Raw genomic sequence first — 16,132 nt, 5'->3', positions numbered from 1 at the left:
CAGCTGCGTCGATATCGCGCGCTTACCATAGGTATATGAGGTGGACACTCCTTGCAGAGGTTAGGGGGAATCGTGGTAGCGTTGCCTTATAGAGCTCACGCGAGATATGGGGTTGCAATCACACAGAGTTGCAGGGGGTGACACACAGTCGGGGTTTGACACACAGTCGGGTTGTGACACACAGTGGGACTCACTAAGAGTGAAAGAACAGGGGACGTAACCGTCGAAGCAAAAGGCTGAAGTGCGATAGGTAAAAGAGGACGGGGAGAAAGAAAGAACAAGAGAGAGAGAAGATCCTCAAGGGATCAGACTAAGGAGGAGGCTCGTGTCAAGGGAATGAGAGCCGGAGTCCGAGAAAGAAGGATAAGGAAAAGAGAACGGCCCCCGCGACAGTAGGTGTCCCGCTCACAGGCGGCCGCGATCTCTCGAGAATGAGGCTACAATTCGCGGCTGCCAACATCCACCATTTCCCGAGTAGCTGAAGCTTTGCCCCATCGCAGCCGTGCATGTATATCGGGACCAAGTAAATCGTCGGCAACCATCGAGCAGGCGAACCGACCAGGACGAGATGCTCCGGATACTGCCCAGGTTACGGCCCGTTTCTCGATATTTCGCTCTCTTCGAGACAGATATTGCTCCCGAATGTAGCGCTGAGAGATTGCCTCGGGATGGCGCCAGGGCTGTATAATGCTTGACAAGACGACGGAGGAGTTTCGTCACCGTATCCGGCAAAAACACAGGGGCCTGTTCCTCTGCGAATACGAAGTGAGCTTGTCGACGCCGCGATACAAGCCTAGACACGAAGCGTGATGTCAAACCTCGGGCTTGGAACCAATCTCGGGCAGGAAAGTTGCTTACTTCATATTCGCACAGGGACAGCTCCTTGTGTTTCTTCCGAATATGTTGACGGATCTCTTCCTTCGCGTTGTCGAGTATGATACGACCTTAGCATCATCCCGGGACAAGCTCTCGGCGCTGCATACGGGTGCGAGAGTAATATTGAGCAGCGGCCTGGGGCAGTATCAGGAGTATCTCGTCCCGGTCGGTTCGTCTGCTCGATGACTCCCGACGATTTGCTTGGTCCCGATATATATGCACGGCTGCGATGGGACAAAACTTCAGCTTCTCTGGAACGGCAGGTGTTGGCAGCGGCGAGTCATAGCCTTACCGAAGAAAGGCGGATTTCGTTTCGAGGACTTGACTACGAAGGATATGGTCGCTGATCGCAGGCAAGAGAACCTCTTGAGAAAGCAAGCCATGATCGCTTGTCTGAAAAGCCGCAGCAATACTGACGGAAGATCAACGATTCCTCTCGATTGAGGGACGTCTCAAACAGATAGTGCCTCAAACACGGAAATATGTCAAACGGGACACATCGGGCAATCACTGACCTTCTGATGTCACATCAACCTTGACCAACTTGTCAGCGCTTGTACTCGAGCTCGCGACGATCGCAATTGAGGTCTGTACTTACGAGACAAGGAACGGAGAAGCGAAGGGAGGTAGGTGTTAGTGGGAGAGGCGGTTGAGGGCGAGGGCGAGAAACAAGGAATACAGGAGCAGAGGCCGCAGACGCGAGGTGAGGTGGTGGCAGAGCAGGTGGCGGCGGCGGAGGCGGACGAAGGCGAGAAGGCGTGTGCGGGAGCAGAGATCGAAGAATCATCGGTTGAAGAACGAGGGAGAGTGTCGAGCTCGAGGTGAGTGACCGAGACGTCAAAGTGAAGATGAAAGTGAGTTAGATGGGAAGAGTGACGAGAAAGAGAGAAAGAGAAAGAGAGAGAGAGAGCGCGCGACAGCGAGTGGGTACGAACAAAGGCGCGGGGAACGTGTCTCGGGTGGGAGCGAGGAGGTCCGAGGCCGAAGAAACGCTGATCACGAGAAAGAAGGTCACAAGGAGCGCTCGAACCTCGAGGCGGTGCGACAATGTCTTACTGACTCTCGCGAAAGGCGGGCGACAGTCGACTTGGGCTGTACCGGCTTGTGCTCTCAGTAATTCGGTCACGAGGATCATCGAGATCGAAATTGAGGCGATGAAGGGAGGGTAGGGCTTCTCGTTGCGTCTGAAGAGTAGGGAAACATAAAACTACGACCAACTCGAACCTCCCTGCATCTGCCTTCCCGTAAAGCTCGGAGCAGCTTAAGCCGACTTGATCTTGAGTTGACCTTGGAAGGCGTTCTTCTCGGCGATCGTCTGGAAGCGACCGTGACCGAACTTGGACGACTGTGAAACGAGTCAAAGAGCAGAGTCAGCATTTTTTGCGATGTACACAAGTCAGATGGAGCGAAACCCACTGTATCGATGAGCTTGAGGCTGACTGTAAAGGGTGAGTAGGTGTTTGTCAGAGTCAGTAAAGTCGAAGAGAGCTGGGAAACGGTGAAACAAGAAAAAGTCTTACTCTTCTCGAGAGCACGACGCGAAGTGTGCTTGAAGAGAGTCTTCCTGAGGGTGACGACACGCTTGACAGTTCCAGGGCAGGTACCCTTGATCATGACAAAGTCGTTCTTGACGATACCGTAGCGAACGAATCCACCGATCGGGGTGATGGCCTTCTTGGTGATGTCGAACTCGGTCGAGGCGGAAGCCTCGTCGTCAGCCTTGCCAATGCGGTAGACCTTCTTGTTGATCCTGGTTTCAGAGAAAAAGGGAGAGAGAGAGAGGAAGAGAGGGTATTAGCAAGAGGAAGCAGAGAGGGTTGTCGCAGTCGAAGAGAGAGAGAGAGAGGAATTACTCGGTACGGTGGTGGTAACCGTCCTGACCAGCACGGGCAACCGAGAACATGACCTTCGAAGGGTGCCACGCTCCGATACAAGCGACCTTGCGGAGACCCTTGTGGGTCTTGCGAGGAAGCTTCTTGGTTCCCCAACGGTGAGTGACACCCTCGAATCCGTGTCCAGTGGTGACACCGATGATGTCAATGTTCTCGTCTTGCTCAAAGACCGAGGCAACGTCGACGGTCTTCTCAAAGTGAGACTTGGCAAACTCGACCTTGTCGGCGATCGATCCTCCGTTGACTTGGATCTCCATGAGGTGAGCCTTCTTCTGCTCGAGTCCGGTCTTGCGGATCTGAGTGTGGGCGAGGACACGGACGACGGTGCAGTACTTGGAGATGCGCTCGAGCTCGCGGGCGATCGAGGACTTGGGTCCCGACTCGGCGTGCTTCTTGGCGTACTTGGTGAACGCCTTTTTCTTGGATCGGTACCAGTTCTTGTAGAAGCGACGCTTGACTTCGTCGGAGAGGTGCTCGGCCCAGACGGTGGTGAGCGAGCGAAGGCCACGGGGAGTCTCGACGTATCCAACAACACCGACGACGACCATAGGAGGGGTCTCGATGACGGTGGCGGCCTCGACGACCTCCTTCTTGTGCATCTCTAAGTAGACACAAACACATGATCAGTCAGCCCACGCTCTCCAACTCGTTGAAGGACAGGAAAGTACGTACTCGATCCAGGTCGGTCGAGGTCACGGACGATGTGGGTCATTCCGGCCTTGTAACCAAGGAAAGCGGTGAGGTGAACCGGAGCCTTGGGGTCATCCTGATCACCAACACAAAAAGCACCGGGAATGAGTGGAGAGCGTCAAGCGGTCATGATAAGCAAGTATGACGAACCTTGGGGAACGCCTTTGCCTTTCCACGGTGTCTCGCCGCGCGCTTGCGGGGCAAGAAACCAAGGGAACCGCAACTAAAGACGAAATGCGAGTCAGCGTGCTGGTTACATAAGAGAGGGAGAGCAAGCGAGAGTGGCGTACCGGGGGTGCTCGTACTTCCTGTGAGACATTCCTACCGAGCTAGAGAGAGAAGGAAGGAGCGGGAGCGCAACGCGAGTCAGTACGAGGGTGTGAGGAATTCGAGGTGAATAGTGTCTGGCAGCCATCCCAGTCCTCCTCGCTACTCGCTATCCCCCTCGATTTGCGCCTTGCCAAGTATCGTCTGTAGACTGCTCGCATGCATATTGACTGGCGCTTGAAGATGCGGCGCGGCTGAACGAGGCGAGGGTGAAAAAGAGTCGCAGGTCGAGGTCGACTCGGCGGCTTGACGTTCGAGGCAAGGCGCGGTGAAGGAAAGCTGAACGAAGCGTGTCCTAACGCCGAGAGCTGACCCGTCACAGAGCTTAGGGAAAGAGTTGTACCTTTTGAGGGAGACGAAGGAGAAAGAAGGGAAAAAAATGGGCCACGCCGGCGAGCGCCCGATTCGAGCTGCAGAAAGTCCTCCCTGTGGTGGCGGTTTCTCGCTCGTTTCACGCTCGTTCTGCATCATGTTTGGCTTCATTGCGCTCGTACAGGTTTGCATTCAGCGGCGTAGGTCATTCTACGGGCAGAAAGTCTTCGGTTGAAGCAATAATTAGAATTCCATGGCTGTATTTCTCGAGATCGTCTTCCAGTGACGGTGGCAGGACTAGCCAACTCGCAAGACTCTCTGGAAACGGACTGCTCGCGCACAGAGATTGAATGGGAGCAAAAATGCGGCGTTGCAGGTGTAAACAGAAAAAGTCCCGACAGCTGCTGGGTATCGTCCATGATTAAATCCCAAGGTGAATGTCCATCCCGCACGTTGAAGCTCTCCGTTCTCAAAGCTGGGTAGCAGGCAACTGGAAAGAGCACGTGTTCCTCGACGGCAGGAGAGTGGTAGAGTTGGATCTGGCGCGAACAGCTCCGGCATTTAGCGCAACGTCCCTATGCCAACTCGCGCAAACGAGTTGACGTGCAGGGATCGATGCAACTCAATGCTCGCCCTGTGGGAAGCTGATTGTAGTTTGATGAAGAAGAAGAAGAGAGGAATGCCGGCCGCCGCGCTCGTGATCTTCGGTCGCGGCGGGCAATACGCGAACCTCCCCTCGACTGCATGCATTCGCCGTCACCGAACCGACTCGGCTCGTCGGTCCTCCACTCGCTCGTTGCAACTTGCACCACTGTATCGTCTCTTGCATGGGTCGCAACAGAGCAGGGACGTATCTGCCCGAGCCATTCTCGCAGCAACCGGTCCAACATGATTGCGTCGAGGGCCGACCGAGGAAGATTACCTGGAACAACCCTCTCGGACTCCCAGCGCCGCTCACATGGCATCAGGTGAGCTCTTACGACTGCTGGCTACCGCCTTTCGTAGCGCTGCTTCTCGCAAGAGAGGCAACTCGAGCGCGACTTTTTTGGTTCAGTGACTTTCGACTGACTCGAGTCTCGCTCCCTTCGCTCATCGCTAGTGCTTCTACATCTTTGTCATCCAAGGTATCGGAGCCGCCATTATCGATGGAGGCGCAAACTTTGGCATTGCGTGAGCCGAGAATTTTGCCCTTGACCTTCCCTCGTTCGACCCCCTGAACTCATTTTTCGATTTGCAACTCCCAAAGCTGCGCAATGTATCGGACGATCAAACCTCGAGACACAATTACAATGTGGGACATTCGACACAACACTGTATGCCAAAACTGACCCTGTTTCCTCGATCGAAAAATAAGCTGAGCGTTCGGACCTTTTGTTCACCAGATCGCAGGAGATGTCGCAGTGACAACCTTTATCCAGGTGAACGATCATTCTCCAAGCTGCTCTCGGATTGATTCGACTTGTCACGCTGACGCGCATCTGAGGCTCTGGTCGTGACAGGGCATCTTGACCTTCATCATTGCGTCGGGATTCGTCCATGTCGACATGCGACACCGAGGCGTTGACGCATTCCCTTACCCATGGCCCGATACTCAATTCGCGGTCGTCAAAGGTGCAGATCCCGAAGCTGCCACTTCGAGACGATCGAAACTGTGGAGAACGTTCCACCAGCGTCACGGACTCGGTCGAGGGTTGCACTTTTTCTCGGGCAGTCACGTCAACGACGTTTTCAACCTCGAATTGAGACCGAAAGAGTTTTTCACGAGGTTGTTCTGGTCTGCCTGGAAAGGCGAGTCCCTAATCTTTTCATCCTCGGAGCGCTTTTGGGAGACTAATAAAGGAAGTAAATTCATTCAGGATCCGTTCTGTCGGCATTATTCTTCCTCGTCTTTTGGCCCATCACAATCGCTGCCATCGCACGTGAGCTCGTATGATCTCTCTAGCTTTGTCGTGCACAGAATCGCTCACGACATGCTGATTGAATAGCGAGATGGGGTGGTCGAGACATGGCGCATACCTGGACTCCCGAGATCATCAAACTGGTATACGGTGAGGGACACTCTCGACTCTTTCCCTCAACAACTCGCATAACGAGAAAAAGGAAAAGCGAGCTGAAACAGGACCATTGCTCTTCTTTTAGGGTTCCTGCTCGGGCTCTTCATGAACCCACTCTGTGCGATGATCGCTCTAGGCTCGGAAGATTCAGTGAGACAACATCGTCGGGAAGTTCATCAAGAGAACCTTCGACAAATGGAGGAAGCACCCCCGGCATTGATCACGCAAGCCGAGAGAGCTGGGAGACCCCTCAGTACGCACATTCATGGATGATTTTTTCCTCGATTCCTTTACCCCTCATAGATACCCATATCCCACTACTTGTCTCTCCGATAATTGCTACAACTCTCCTCTGTCTTTAATCGATACAAACTATATCTGTTGTTTCCATGCTATTGTCATACATTGTCAAGCTACTCTGCCTGGTATCGTAGGAGCAGTATGTACAAACTTAGAAAATGTCGGGATCTTCGAAAGCCTCTTTCTCTCGTGTGTCGACTGGCACAAGTAGCGAGCGGGTTCGTGAGCCGGATATTCTTCACAACGACTTCGAAGACATCAAAGAGAACTCACAATATTTGCCCTCGTACGTCCAAGTTTCTCCTTGTTCCTTGAACCACATCGGCATCGTCGATTGTCCGTTCTTGCGTTTCTCTCGTTGTTTCTCTTCCACTTGTTTCTTGAGTTTCTCGGCTTGATCCAAGTCTCCTCGTTCGAGTGCAAGTTGGTCAGGTCTCAATCGAGAATCGGTTGGAGCATGTAACGAATCGAGTTGGGTCGTTTCGTTGAGTTCGAGTGCAAAGTACGAGAATCCATAATACCTTCTCGGATCTAAAAACCCCGACATTCCCCAATTTAGTTCTCGTCAGTCTTTGAACCCCAAAAAGGGTATTGTCTTGGCCAAACAGGCAAGTCGAGGGGAAAAGAAGAACTCACTAGAAGGGAAATCTTTGATCTGCCACAACCGTTCAAACTGGTCTTTGCCCACTTTGCGATCGACACTCTCGTCCCACTTGCCCACGAGTTCGTGAACGAGTTTGCCATTCGGATCGAGTACTTTGCCCTGGACCTTGTTGCGAGAGCTAGCTCCTCCCCACGAAGACCCTTCTTTGAACGAGACGATCGATTTCGAACCGGTCGTGGGACACGTGATGATCAAATCTCCTGCGACTTCGAGGTACGGAGTTCCAAGTAGCAGGTTGCGCCTGTTTTCGAGAAAGCGATCAGAATATACTCAGGATCTTTCGGAATCCAGCCTATAGGAAGAAGAAAAGCGGTGGGTACTCACACGAATGAAGAAGGTCTTCGAATCGTGTATTGTTCTTGATGAGGTGTGAGCGAGATCGAGTGATGACCTTTGACGAGAATCTCCATCGATCGACCCCAGATCGTAGTCGAAGTGGCCAAATCACCATCGACTTGCCAACCTCGGTCGTTCGTGTCGAGTTTTGAATCTGCGTGGAACGCGAGGACGAGAGGTTGATGTGAAACTTTTTCGCCAATGAATTTGAACCCTGCAGTGGATCGAAGAATCAAAACCAATCGTCAGTAACGGCTCTGTCTACGAGATCGGTTCCTCGAAGAAAGAGAAACAGACTGACCTTTGTCAGGTCGAATCCACTCGAACGTTTCTCCCAGCAAAGGGTTGAACGGTTTCCTCGTCACTCGGAATTTGTTTCCTCCGTACGTCGAGATGGCAAACACGGTTATGAGGGTCAAGCGTTCGAGAGGATCTGTCGCGGCGACTGCACGGTCGAGCAATTCAGTGTACTCGAGTTCTTCAGCAATTCGTTGCAACGCCGAGATGGGTTCGTTCGTCGTGACCGGGAGAGAGATGTTGGAGAGATCCTACAGAAAACGAAGAGGTATTTACGAGATGAGATGCATCCTGCTCCAGCAGCAAGAAAAGAAAGACGAATTGAAAACTCACTTTGCCAATGACTTGTTTCGCCAATCCAAGCAGTCCTTCCTCGGCACCACTCTGAGCTGGCAGACTCTTCCTACGCTGCACTTTGAGCGCATAGTTTGAACTCGTCGTGGTTTGACTTCGGTTCCTACCGGTTCGAGCTTGTTGTTGCTGTCGTTTCTTTTCTTCCTCGGCGAGAACTTCCTCGTCCGTTTCTTCTCCTTGATCAAACTCTGCGTCTTCCTCGTCGACTTCGGCGATCGTGCTTCGTCTCCTCCTACTCACCACGTTCGGCGTTTTCTTTGATTGACCGCCACTGTCATCTCGTTCAAGAGAAGCTGGGGCCGCAGTACGTTTCTCTCGATCCTCTTCGTCCTCATTCCTCGATTCTCGACCTTGTTCTCGTTCTTCCTCGTCTCGATCTTCTTCATCGTCATCTTCATCTTCATCATCTTCGTCCCCATCATCGAGTACAAACTCTCCTTCGACGATCGAACTCGCCGCGTCGTCCCAAGGTCCATCCCCTTCGTCGGCCGAAAAGAAACTCGAGAAACTAGCTCTCGAACTCGCTCGACTGGGAGTTCCCCTCGTATGGGTCGGGTAAAACCCTTGAGTAGATCTCGAAGCGTAATGCGTTGAAGTCGCAGGAGATGCGACTCCAGATCCAGGCGTTCCAGATGACGACCAGGTCGATCCAGGTGAACGTGGATGACCTCCAAACGAGAACGCGGGGTTGAACCCGACGGCAGGGGAATGGAGAGGCGAGTTGAATCGAGGTTGAGCATCGAGGTTCTTGAGGGATTCGATGAGGGAGACCTGAGTCGATCGTAACTGTTCGAGAGTGGTCGAGAACCGTTGAAGGAGTACCGGGTTGTTCGGAGGAGCCGAAACGGCATCGAAAAAGGATTCGTTCTCGCCTGAAGGAGAAGTTGGAGTTGCTGTCGAGTTCGGTGACGACGAAGAAGACGAGTTCTCGATCCCGGAAGAAGGCGAGCGAGCTGGGGTGTGCGAGAATGAAGGTTTCCTTGCAGACGCGAAACTCGAAGATCGAGGCGTCGGAATCGTTGGACTTGTGCTGCCGGTCGCAGCGTTCGGTGATGGAGGGTTGACGGAGAGGGTGCTGGCCGCGGTCGAAATGGACGTGCCGGATTGCGAGTTGGAACGTTTGCCGAGGAAGCGGAACAAAGTACCCCCTCCTCCACTCGAGCCCGACGAACTGGTAGACTCGACGATCCGACTGCTTGAGCGACTGTCGGGAGAGAGGTACGAATTCGAATTCGGTGAAGTCGAGAGATTCGGCGAGAAATGGGGTGAAGCAGTACTCGATCGCAGCTCTTGCAAGATCAGCTGCAGTTCTTGGAGAGGCTAAATCGAACCATGCCACAATCAGAATCTGCCAGCGGGAGCTGTTCGAAAAAGACAGGGTCCGCACCTCGTTCATCGATTCGGCTTTTTCGAGCGCGACTTGTACATTGTACACGGGTGGATCTTCCGATACTGGCGACAGTGCGATTCCAGTGACGGCAGCGAGCGGGGTGCCTGGACCCTCGTTTGATTTCTTCGTGAACCGCTGAAGCGCGGCGGCCCACTTTTCGAAATCTTCAACCTACGACAGAAAAAAAAAAATGAATGACGGGAGCGTGCACGTAGGTTCGGCAACAATGCAGAAGTAGCTTACCGAGAGCGCCTTGCAGTGGTAGACGGTGTTGCCGCCGTCGATATCGAGCGAGCGGGATTTCCTGCGGGCCGAGATGTACGAGATGGGAACCGAGAGCGAGTCGCGCACGGGCGAGTCGGGTGCAAACGAGTACGACAGTGCGCCTGAAACGTCACGTGAGAGTGAGCGGGACAGACGAAGTGTCGACCTGGAACCAAGGACGTACCGTGGTGATCGAGTCGAAAGTACCTGCGGGCCATGCCCTGCATCTTTTTGCGCTTCTTCTTGAGCAAGTAGCCTTCCATGACGATCACATGTCCGCGCGATGAAGCCGACGATTGAGAGTTCGGAAGCGGGGAGGACTTTGTCGAGAACGACGAGTGACTCTGCGACTCCATCTTCAGGAGTGAAGGCTGTCACTTGCTGAACAGTCGATGGGGTACGGGTGAAGCGGGGCGAGAGCCGAGGGTTGAGCGCAGCGGGAGATTTAGAGCGCGGGGCGCACTAGCTACTGATTCGTGGCCCGCTCGTGACGGAGCAGGGTGTTTCGGGAGGTCCGAGGCTAGCAGTGGGCTATCTATGCAGCCAAGTGTACGGGGTAGCGTGACAAGGCGGTGCTAAAGAGGATCGGCGGATGAATCTACAGACGGCGACTTTAGCCGTGACGTGTTCCCGGCCACATTTCTCGTTCTCGCGTCGACGCGTCTTGTATCACCACTAGGGTGAGGTGTGCTACCAAGTCAAACGAGGCCTGCTCTTGATGAACGAGTGTCGCCGGCTATTAGGCCGATTGTTGATCGGTTGCAATCAGCATACATCACTAATTAGACCTGCTGCATCCCTGCCTCTGCTCGTGTCTTGTCCTCGAAAGGCCCGTTGCTGCCCTCGACAGCGCGTGCATCCGGCAGTGGGCTCCATGTCGACCTTGTTCCCTCCGACTGCGCGCTCTTCGCCTCGCCGTCCACGCCCGACAAAGAGTCCGAACCGACCCTCAGTCCTGCCTGACCTGCCACGGAACGGGCCCTCGTTCTCCGACGAGGTCCAACGGGGCGTGCAGAACCGCCTCTCGACCGCTTCGAGTACTGCAGGAGGAGGAGGAGGATCGATCCTGTTCCCCGCCCCGCCGCAGTTGCCCCCGTCGGTTCCACCAGTTCGCCCCGAGAGCGAAGACGAAGGGTCTCGGTTCAGCTCGACCTTGTTCCCTCCCGTGCCGGTTCGCCGCAGGAGCCAATCGACTCCAGTCGATGTATCGATCCGCAATTCTGCCGCTTCGACCCTCTTGCCCTACGCTCGTCCCGATCCTCAGGACGAATCCGACGACGATGTCGACGCAGACGCGGAAACTGAACCTGCCGTGAAACCTGCGCGTACTCCCAAGTCGAACCGACACAGTCGCTCCCATCGACGCACGAGCTCGCTCGATTCGAGTGGACTCGAGTCGAGTACGCGACGCCGATCGACCATGCCGCGCACCACCACCGCGATGGACTATCTCTTGCTCGAGGAGCAAGACCGCGAGGAACGTCCGATCGACGAAACTCCACGCACGCGCAACAAGCGACTCGCGCTCCTCCAGGAACAGAAACGACTCGAAGCTGAACCTGCAGCCAAACGCACCTCGACTGTCGTCGAATCTCCGGTAGAGTCGAGGCGCAACACGGTCATGTCGACTGGACAGAACGGACACTCAGACATGCGCGCAGACCAACAATTCTCGCGCGAGGAAGCGTGGTATTTTGTCAGGGCCCTCGTCGGGCAAGAGATCAAGCACGAGCAGAGCCTGCTATGGAAGTTGCAACATCTCGATACGCGAGAGGATCTGCTCGCGAATGGCTACCCGTGAGCCATCTACCCTCTCCTCTTCTCAGAGTGAGCAGTAGTATCCATGCTCACAAACTCGGGTATTGAGCAGGGTTTACGAAGATTCGATCCCTCCGACTGAACTTCCCATCCTGCGCTACCTCCTCAAGCATTTTCTTCTCACTCTCCCGCTAGTGCGCGATGTTCACACCCCGAGTGGAGTTCCTACGTTCTGGACCGAGGGACTGTACCCAATCATCCGCTCGGTACATGCTGCAGATTTCTCACAACCTGTCGATCGCAGTGGTGCAAGCGGGATACCCACCTTGCACGACTCGCCGCTGCGGAATGCGCTCGAGCGCTTCGTTGCAGCCGGGCTCAAGCTCAGTGCGGGACCGACTCACTCATCGACGAGCGAGACCCCCGAGTTCACCTCTGATACCGAAGCGACTCCGGCTCCAGCGATGGACCGACAGGGCACCGCTTCGACTACAGGTCGTTACAATTTCCAAGCGACAGTTCCTCCTCCCGAAGTAACCCCTCCGATCGAAACTGCCACGAGATCAAACGGTACCACCCACGCGAGAACTTCTTCTGCCAGTAAACGCTTCTCGTTCTCGCGGTTCTTCAACGGGTCTGCACCTGCGCCCGTGATCACGGATATTCAAGCGACTTCTGCTCCCCCTGTTCTCGGCGCTGCGCTTCCGACCACTGCCACTCGAGAAGCTGAAGAAACGCAGAGTAACGGTATGTCGTCTTCGGCGAGTTGGAAGCGTCTCTCGAATGCGATCAGCCTCGCGCCTCCAATCCCGCACGTCTTTCCGAATCGACCAGATTCGGCAACGATCGCTCCATTCCCTCGTACAACTGCGCAAGAACCCGAATCTCCGATCGTCAATTCTGAAAGCACCTTTGCACCTGTCACCTTGTCGTCGTCGTCCCCGTCGCACGAATTGGCGCCAGAACCAGAACGACCAGGTCCTTATCGACACAATTCAATCACTTCCCGCAATGCGAGACGAACCGATACCGAATCGATCGGGTTCACATCAGGACTCGAAGACGGCGCGAGTTTCGTTTCGGCACGAGATGCCAACACGACTGAAGAAGGGGAGAGCGATTACGAAGTCGTCGATCGAGACAACGAAGTCGAAGAATTGACGGCTCGAGTAGTTCAGGATCCCACGAAACTCGCTGCGAGTGTCGGAATGCAGAAACAAAAGAGTGAGGGGGAAAAAACTATCGGCAAACCAGAAGAGCCGGAGCCTGTCGAGGGGTACACGGTTGAGGACAGTACAGCAGAAGAACCTGTTGCGGTTGCTTCGGGAGGAAGTTCGACGCCAGAAGCATCGACGCGAACTGCACCGACACCCGCTACCCCTTCCGCGCCTGTCGCGACTCCGATCTTTCCGAACTCGTCCACGACTATAAGCCCGGCTTCTACTCCGGTGCAAGAGAAACGTTCGAGCAAGTTTGGACTCGCGGGTCTCTTGCGCAACAAGCGTTCCCGTAACAAGACTTCCGATTCTGTACCTCATTCTGGTGCCGCTCCGTCCAGTCGCCAAGTCCCAGTTCAAGCGGTCACGAATCCTCCCCATCGAGAAGAAGAATACGTCGCGCACATGGCGATCCCGACTTCACTCATGTGGCCCCAACCTCAAGAATCGACGACCGAAGGAGGATCGGACTACCTTCATTCGTCGGCAATGCCTAGTGGACAACCGGTCATCCTGCAGAAAAGTGGGGTTGAGTGGCCGTTTCAGGAAGACGTCATGTTCGATCAGACCCTGGATTTTGAGCAATTGAAATGGGGAGGGTTCGAAGCCGATATTGTCGGAGTTCGGAGAACCATCTTTACGGTCGTGAGTCGAAAGTTCCAAGCGTTCGAGGGTGGTACCTCCATACTTGAGTACCATTCGAGCTCATCAGTACGCGCACGCTCTCTCTGCTAGAACTACATTATCCGAGTTCGAAGACCAGCGAGGCTCGACGAATTTGTCCTGCGCAGTGAATCACAGTTCATCAAGTTCTGGCGCACACTCGACAAGTCGTTCCCAAACGCTCATATTCGTCGTATCCCTGCCGGGGATCCCAAAAACGACGTCGTCATTCGCCCACGACCTTCCCTACCGGCGATCGGAAGTACTCCGACTCTCGGCACGGGCATGCACAGCACTCCTTCGCTCGCGTCGACCGCAGGTGCCCCTGAACGTTCGAGATTCTTGTCCGGAATGCAAGTCGCTGCGGCCGACCCGCACAATCCGGACCGACCGCCTCCGGTCCGAAGTCAAAGCGTCATGTCGAGTTCGAATTTTGCGCGCAGCCTTCGAGCGCAATCGCTGGGTTCCGGTAGTGAAGACAAGGCAGCTCGAGCTCGCCGAGTGCGGTCAGCGACGTTCTCTCAAGCATCGACTCGTCGTGCTGGATCCGCTTTTGGCAGTTACCGAAGTTTCGGAGCGACGAGTTTTGGTTCAAAGGTTCAACTCCCGATCGAGATTGGCAAGAAGATGCCTCCACATGACAAACGCAGAAGGGCTTTGAGGTCTTGGTTGAGGGACGTGCTCGCGGTTCGCACGGTTGGGCACAACCTCGATCTCGCCAAATTCCTCCTCAGTGGTTCCGAAGTACCGAAAGATTCAGAGTGCGTGATCCCCTAATTTTCGCCTGGTCTCCCTTCTTCACGACCATCCCGGTATCTGATATCTTGCCGTGACACGGTTTCAGCGTGATCGATATCGCAAAGCGAGAACTCATTGATGAAGCACGACGTTCCGCTCGACTAGCTGCGGCACAATCTTCAATCGAAAAAGTTCGCACCTTGCGCAACTACTGGAACATTGTCGAAGAGGAGATCATTCACCACGACGGACTCTCAGAGTTGAGCTCGACGCTGCGTGAGGTTCCGGCAATCTCGAAACTACCCCTCAAGTACCAAAAAGTGCTAGAGACGCTTCGATTCGAATTTGCGCAGACGCTTTACGAAACGCTCGTGGCGGGAACGAATTCGGGAGCGACATTCGCCAAAGTCAAATCGATGCATGCCGCATTCCCTTACTTTCTCGTTCGGCAAGCCCTGCGATTAGGGGGTTCTACTCTCATGGCGCGAGCGTTGCAGGACATTCTCGTTTCGAGACCTTTCGGCGGCAAGAGTCTGTTACAAAAGTACGTTTCTCCCTCGAACCTTGCCTCATGATGTTTCTGCGATCTCACCATAGACTCTGGGTCCGACAGGATTCTCGCGACTTGTCTCGATGACGATCCCGCCCGCCTCGCAGCCGCTATGGACAGAACGCGCGCCAAGATCGGGAGCAACATCATGTGTCAGAAGCTCGAACAGTTTGTCCGCGACTCGCGCGAGAAGAAGAACATCATTCGTCGATACGCAGGTACGTTATTTCCCTTGAGCGCGACCTGTATCGGTTCCGGTCCCAAACCAGTCCTGACTCTACTCTCGAGGATTGGCGCGTTCAGAAGAGAACGATATCGAGCTCGTCTTGTGTATCGTGCGAGGTGCCGACGAGCCTCGACTGCCAGCGTACCTCCTGACACGGATCCGGAAAGCTCAAGTCGCGTACCGCAAATTTGCCAAAACCGATCCATCGCCACTCGTGAAAGCTCAAGTGCAAGACCCCGACGTGCGACTCGTGCTCGAACTTCAGACTTATTTGCGACTCGCTTCCCAAGATCGGGATGCAGCGATGATGAGAGAGATGCTCGCGAACGAGGAATTTGCCGCCGCGATCGAAGTCGTTGCACAACCGTTCATTGCGCTCCTCAAACGAACGTATCGAATCGGGAATGCTGCCCAACTGCTTTCGGAACTTCAAACTTTCATGAATCAGCTCATCATCAGTAAGCACACCTCAATCGCTTCTTTTGTCGAACCGGTTTCCTTTCTCTGCCCATTCCAACTAACTTGCTCTTCCACTCCATTCTCTGTGGTCAGTTGTCGAAGCGTTAAGATCTCGAATCCAAGAGCCACAAAAGAGTATCCGAGTTCTCGCTCGGTTGCTCAGTCGACACGACCAGTCTCTGTACACGTTCGTTCGAGCGGTTCATCGCAAAGAAACGATCGTCGAAGAATTCCTGCAGTGGTTGTGGTAAGCTTTTCTCTCAGATTTTTCCTCTTCCCGACCACTTGGGCAGGAGCTCACGAGTTGATAAACCATGGGCTTTAGGACTGCTTCGGTATTCCTTCGAAGAGGGTTGGCCGAACCGGTCAACGTCGATGACTTGGTCCCTCCACACGAACAAGACGAGAAAGCGTACCTCCTTGACGAACTCGAAGAGCTGACCGCGTACCACCACGAGAAACGGTACCATGAACTCGAACGTTCGTGTCGCAGGTTCGCGGGAGATGTGCAGGAAGACGATCCCATCTTGGTCGAAGGGGATGGCAAAGGCAAATCGAGGATCGAACCCATTTCGGACGACAAACCCGTGTTCCCAACCTTGTCAGAGATTCCGTTGTACGCGAACAAGTTTAGAGATCAACTCAAGAACGTATTTGCATTCTGAACACACATACGATCAATCAGTCATCGGCACGCTTTTGTATCCATTTTTGTTTTGTGCTCTTCTTTGTTGTCGCTCTCTCTTGGGGATCTATAGACATCCG

The 16,132-nt window shown here is 54.2% G+C and overlaps 4 protein-coding genes across 4 annotated transcripts; 2 read left to right on the top strand and 2 right to left on the bottom strand.

Annotated features, from left to right (window-relative positions):
* Positions 1 to 2,137: 2,137 nt before the first annotated feature.
* Positions 2,138 to 3,777, bottom strand: RPL3 (60S ribosomal protein uL3 RPL3; the record flags this gene model as incomplete). Its single annotated transcript, XM_076679815.1, has 7 exons — positions 2,138 to 2,221; positions 2,293 to 2,315; positions 2,397 to 2,626; positions 2,730 to 3,369; positions 3,441 to 3,534; positions 3,609 to 3,681; positions 3,749 to 3,777. The coding sequence occupies 7 exons, from the start codon at positions 3,775 to 3,777 to the stop codon at positions 2,138 to 2,140; spliced, it is 1,173 nt and encodes a 390-aa protein (XP_076533086.1).
* Positions 3,778 to 4,924: 1,147 nt separating this feature from the next.
* On the top strand, positions 4,925 to 6,424 carry JCM15063_004883 (uncharacterized protein; the record flags this gene model as incomplete). The annotated part of the gene is made up of 8 exons (XM_076679814.1): positions 4,925 to 5,065; positions 5,197 to 5,267; positions 5,344 to 5,410; positions 5,480 to 5,515; positions 5,597 to 5,885; positions 5,954 to 6,016; positions 6,083 to 6,145; positions 6,237 to 6,424. 8 exons carry the CDS (start codon positions 4,925 to 4,927, stop codon positions 6,422 to 6,424), a joined length of 918 nt encoding a protein of 305 aa, XP_076533085.1.
* A 178-nt stretch (positions 6,425 to 6,602) lies between these two features.
* JCM15063_004882 (uncharacterized protein) lies at positions 6,603 to 10,112 on the bottom strand (the record flags this gene model as incomplete). Its single annotated transcript, XM_076679813.1, has 9 exons — positions 6,603 to 6,649; positions 6,725 to 6,982; positions 7,088 to 7,356; positions 7,440 to 7,665; positions 7,753 to 7,999; positions 8,082 to 9,422; positions 9,490 to 9,663; positions 9,736 to 9,878; positions 9,941 to 10,112. The coding sequence occupies 9 exons, from the start codon at positions 10,110 to 10,112 to the stop codon at positions 6,603 to 6,605; spliced, it is 2,877 nt and encodes a 958-aa protein (XP_076533084.1).
* A 518-nt stretch (positions 10,113 to 10,630) lies between these two features.
* On the top strand, positions 10,631 to 16,032 carry JCM15063_004881 (uncharacterized protein; the record flags this gene model as incomplete). Its single annotated transcript, XM_076679812.1, has 8 exons — positions 10,631 to 11,553; positions 11,627 to 13,376; positions 13,467 to 14,155; positions 14,239 to 14,676; positions 14,746 to 14,900; positions 14,986 to 15,366; positions 15,461 to 15,614; positions 15,693 to 16,032. The coding sequence occupies 8 exons, from the start codon at positions 10,631 to 10,633 to the stop codon at positions 16,030 to 16,032; spliced, it is 4,830 nt and encodes a 1,609-aa protein (XP_076533083.1).
* Positions 16,033 to 16,132: the final 100 nt, after the last annotated feature.

Source organism: Sporobolomyces koalae, assembly GCF_050403365.1.
Source record: "Sporobolomyces koalae JCM15063 DNA, S_koalae_JCM15063T_v1_ctg27, whole genome shotgun sequence".
Taxonomy (NCBI): domain Eukaryota; kingdom Fungi; phylum Basidiomycota; class Microbotryomycetes; order Sporidiobolales; family Sporidiobolaceae; genus Sporobolomyces; species Sporobolomyces koalae.
This window is presented reverse-complemented; position numbering and strand designations above follow the sequence as displayed.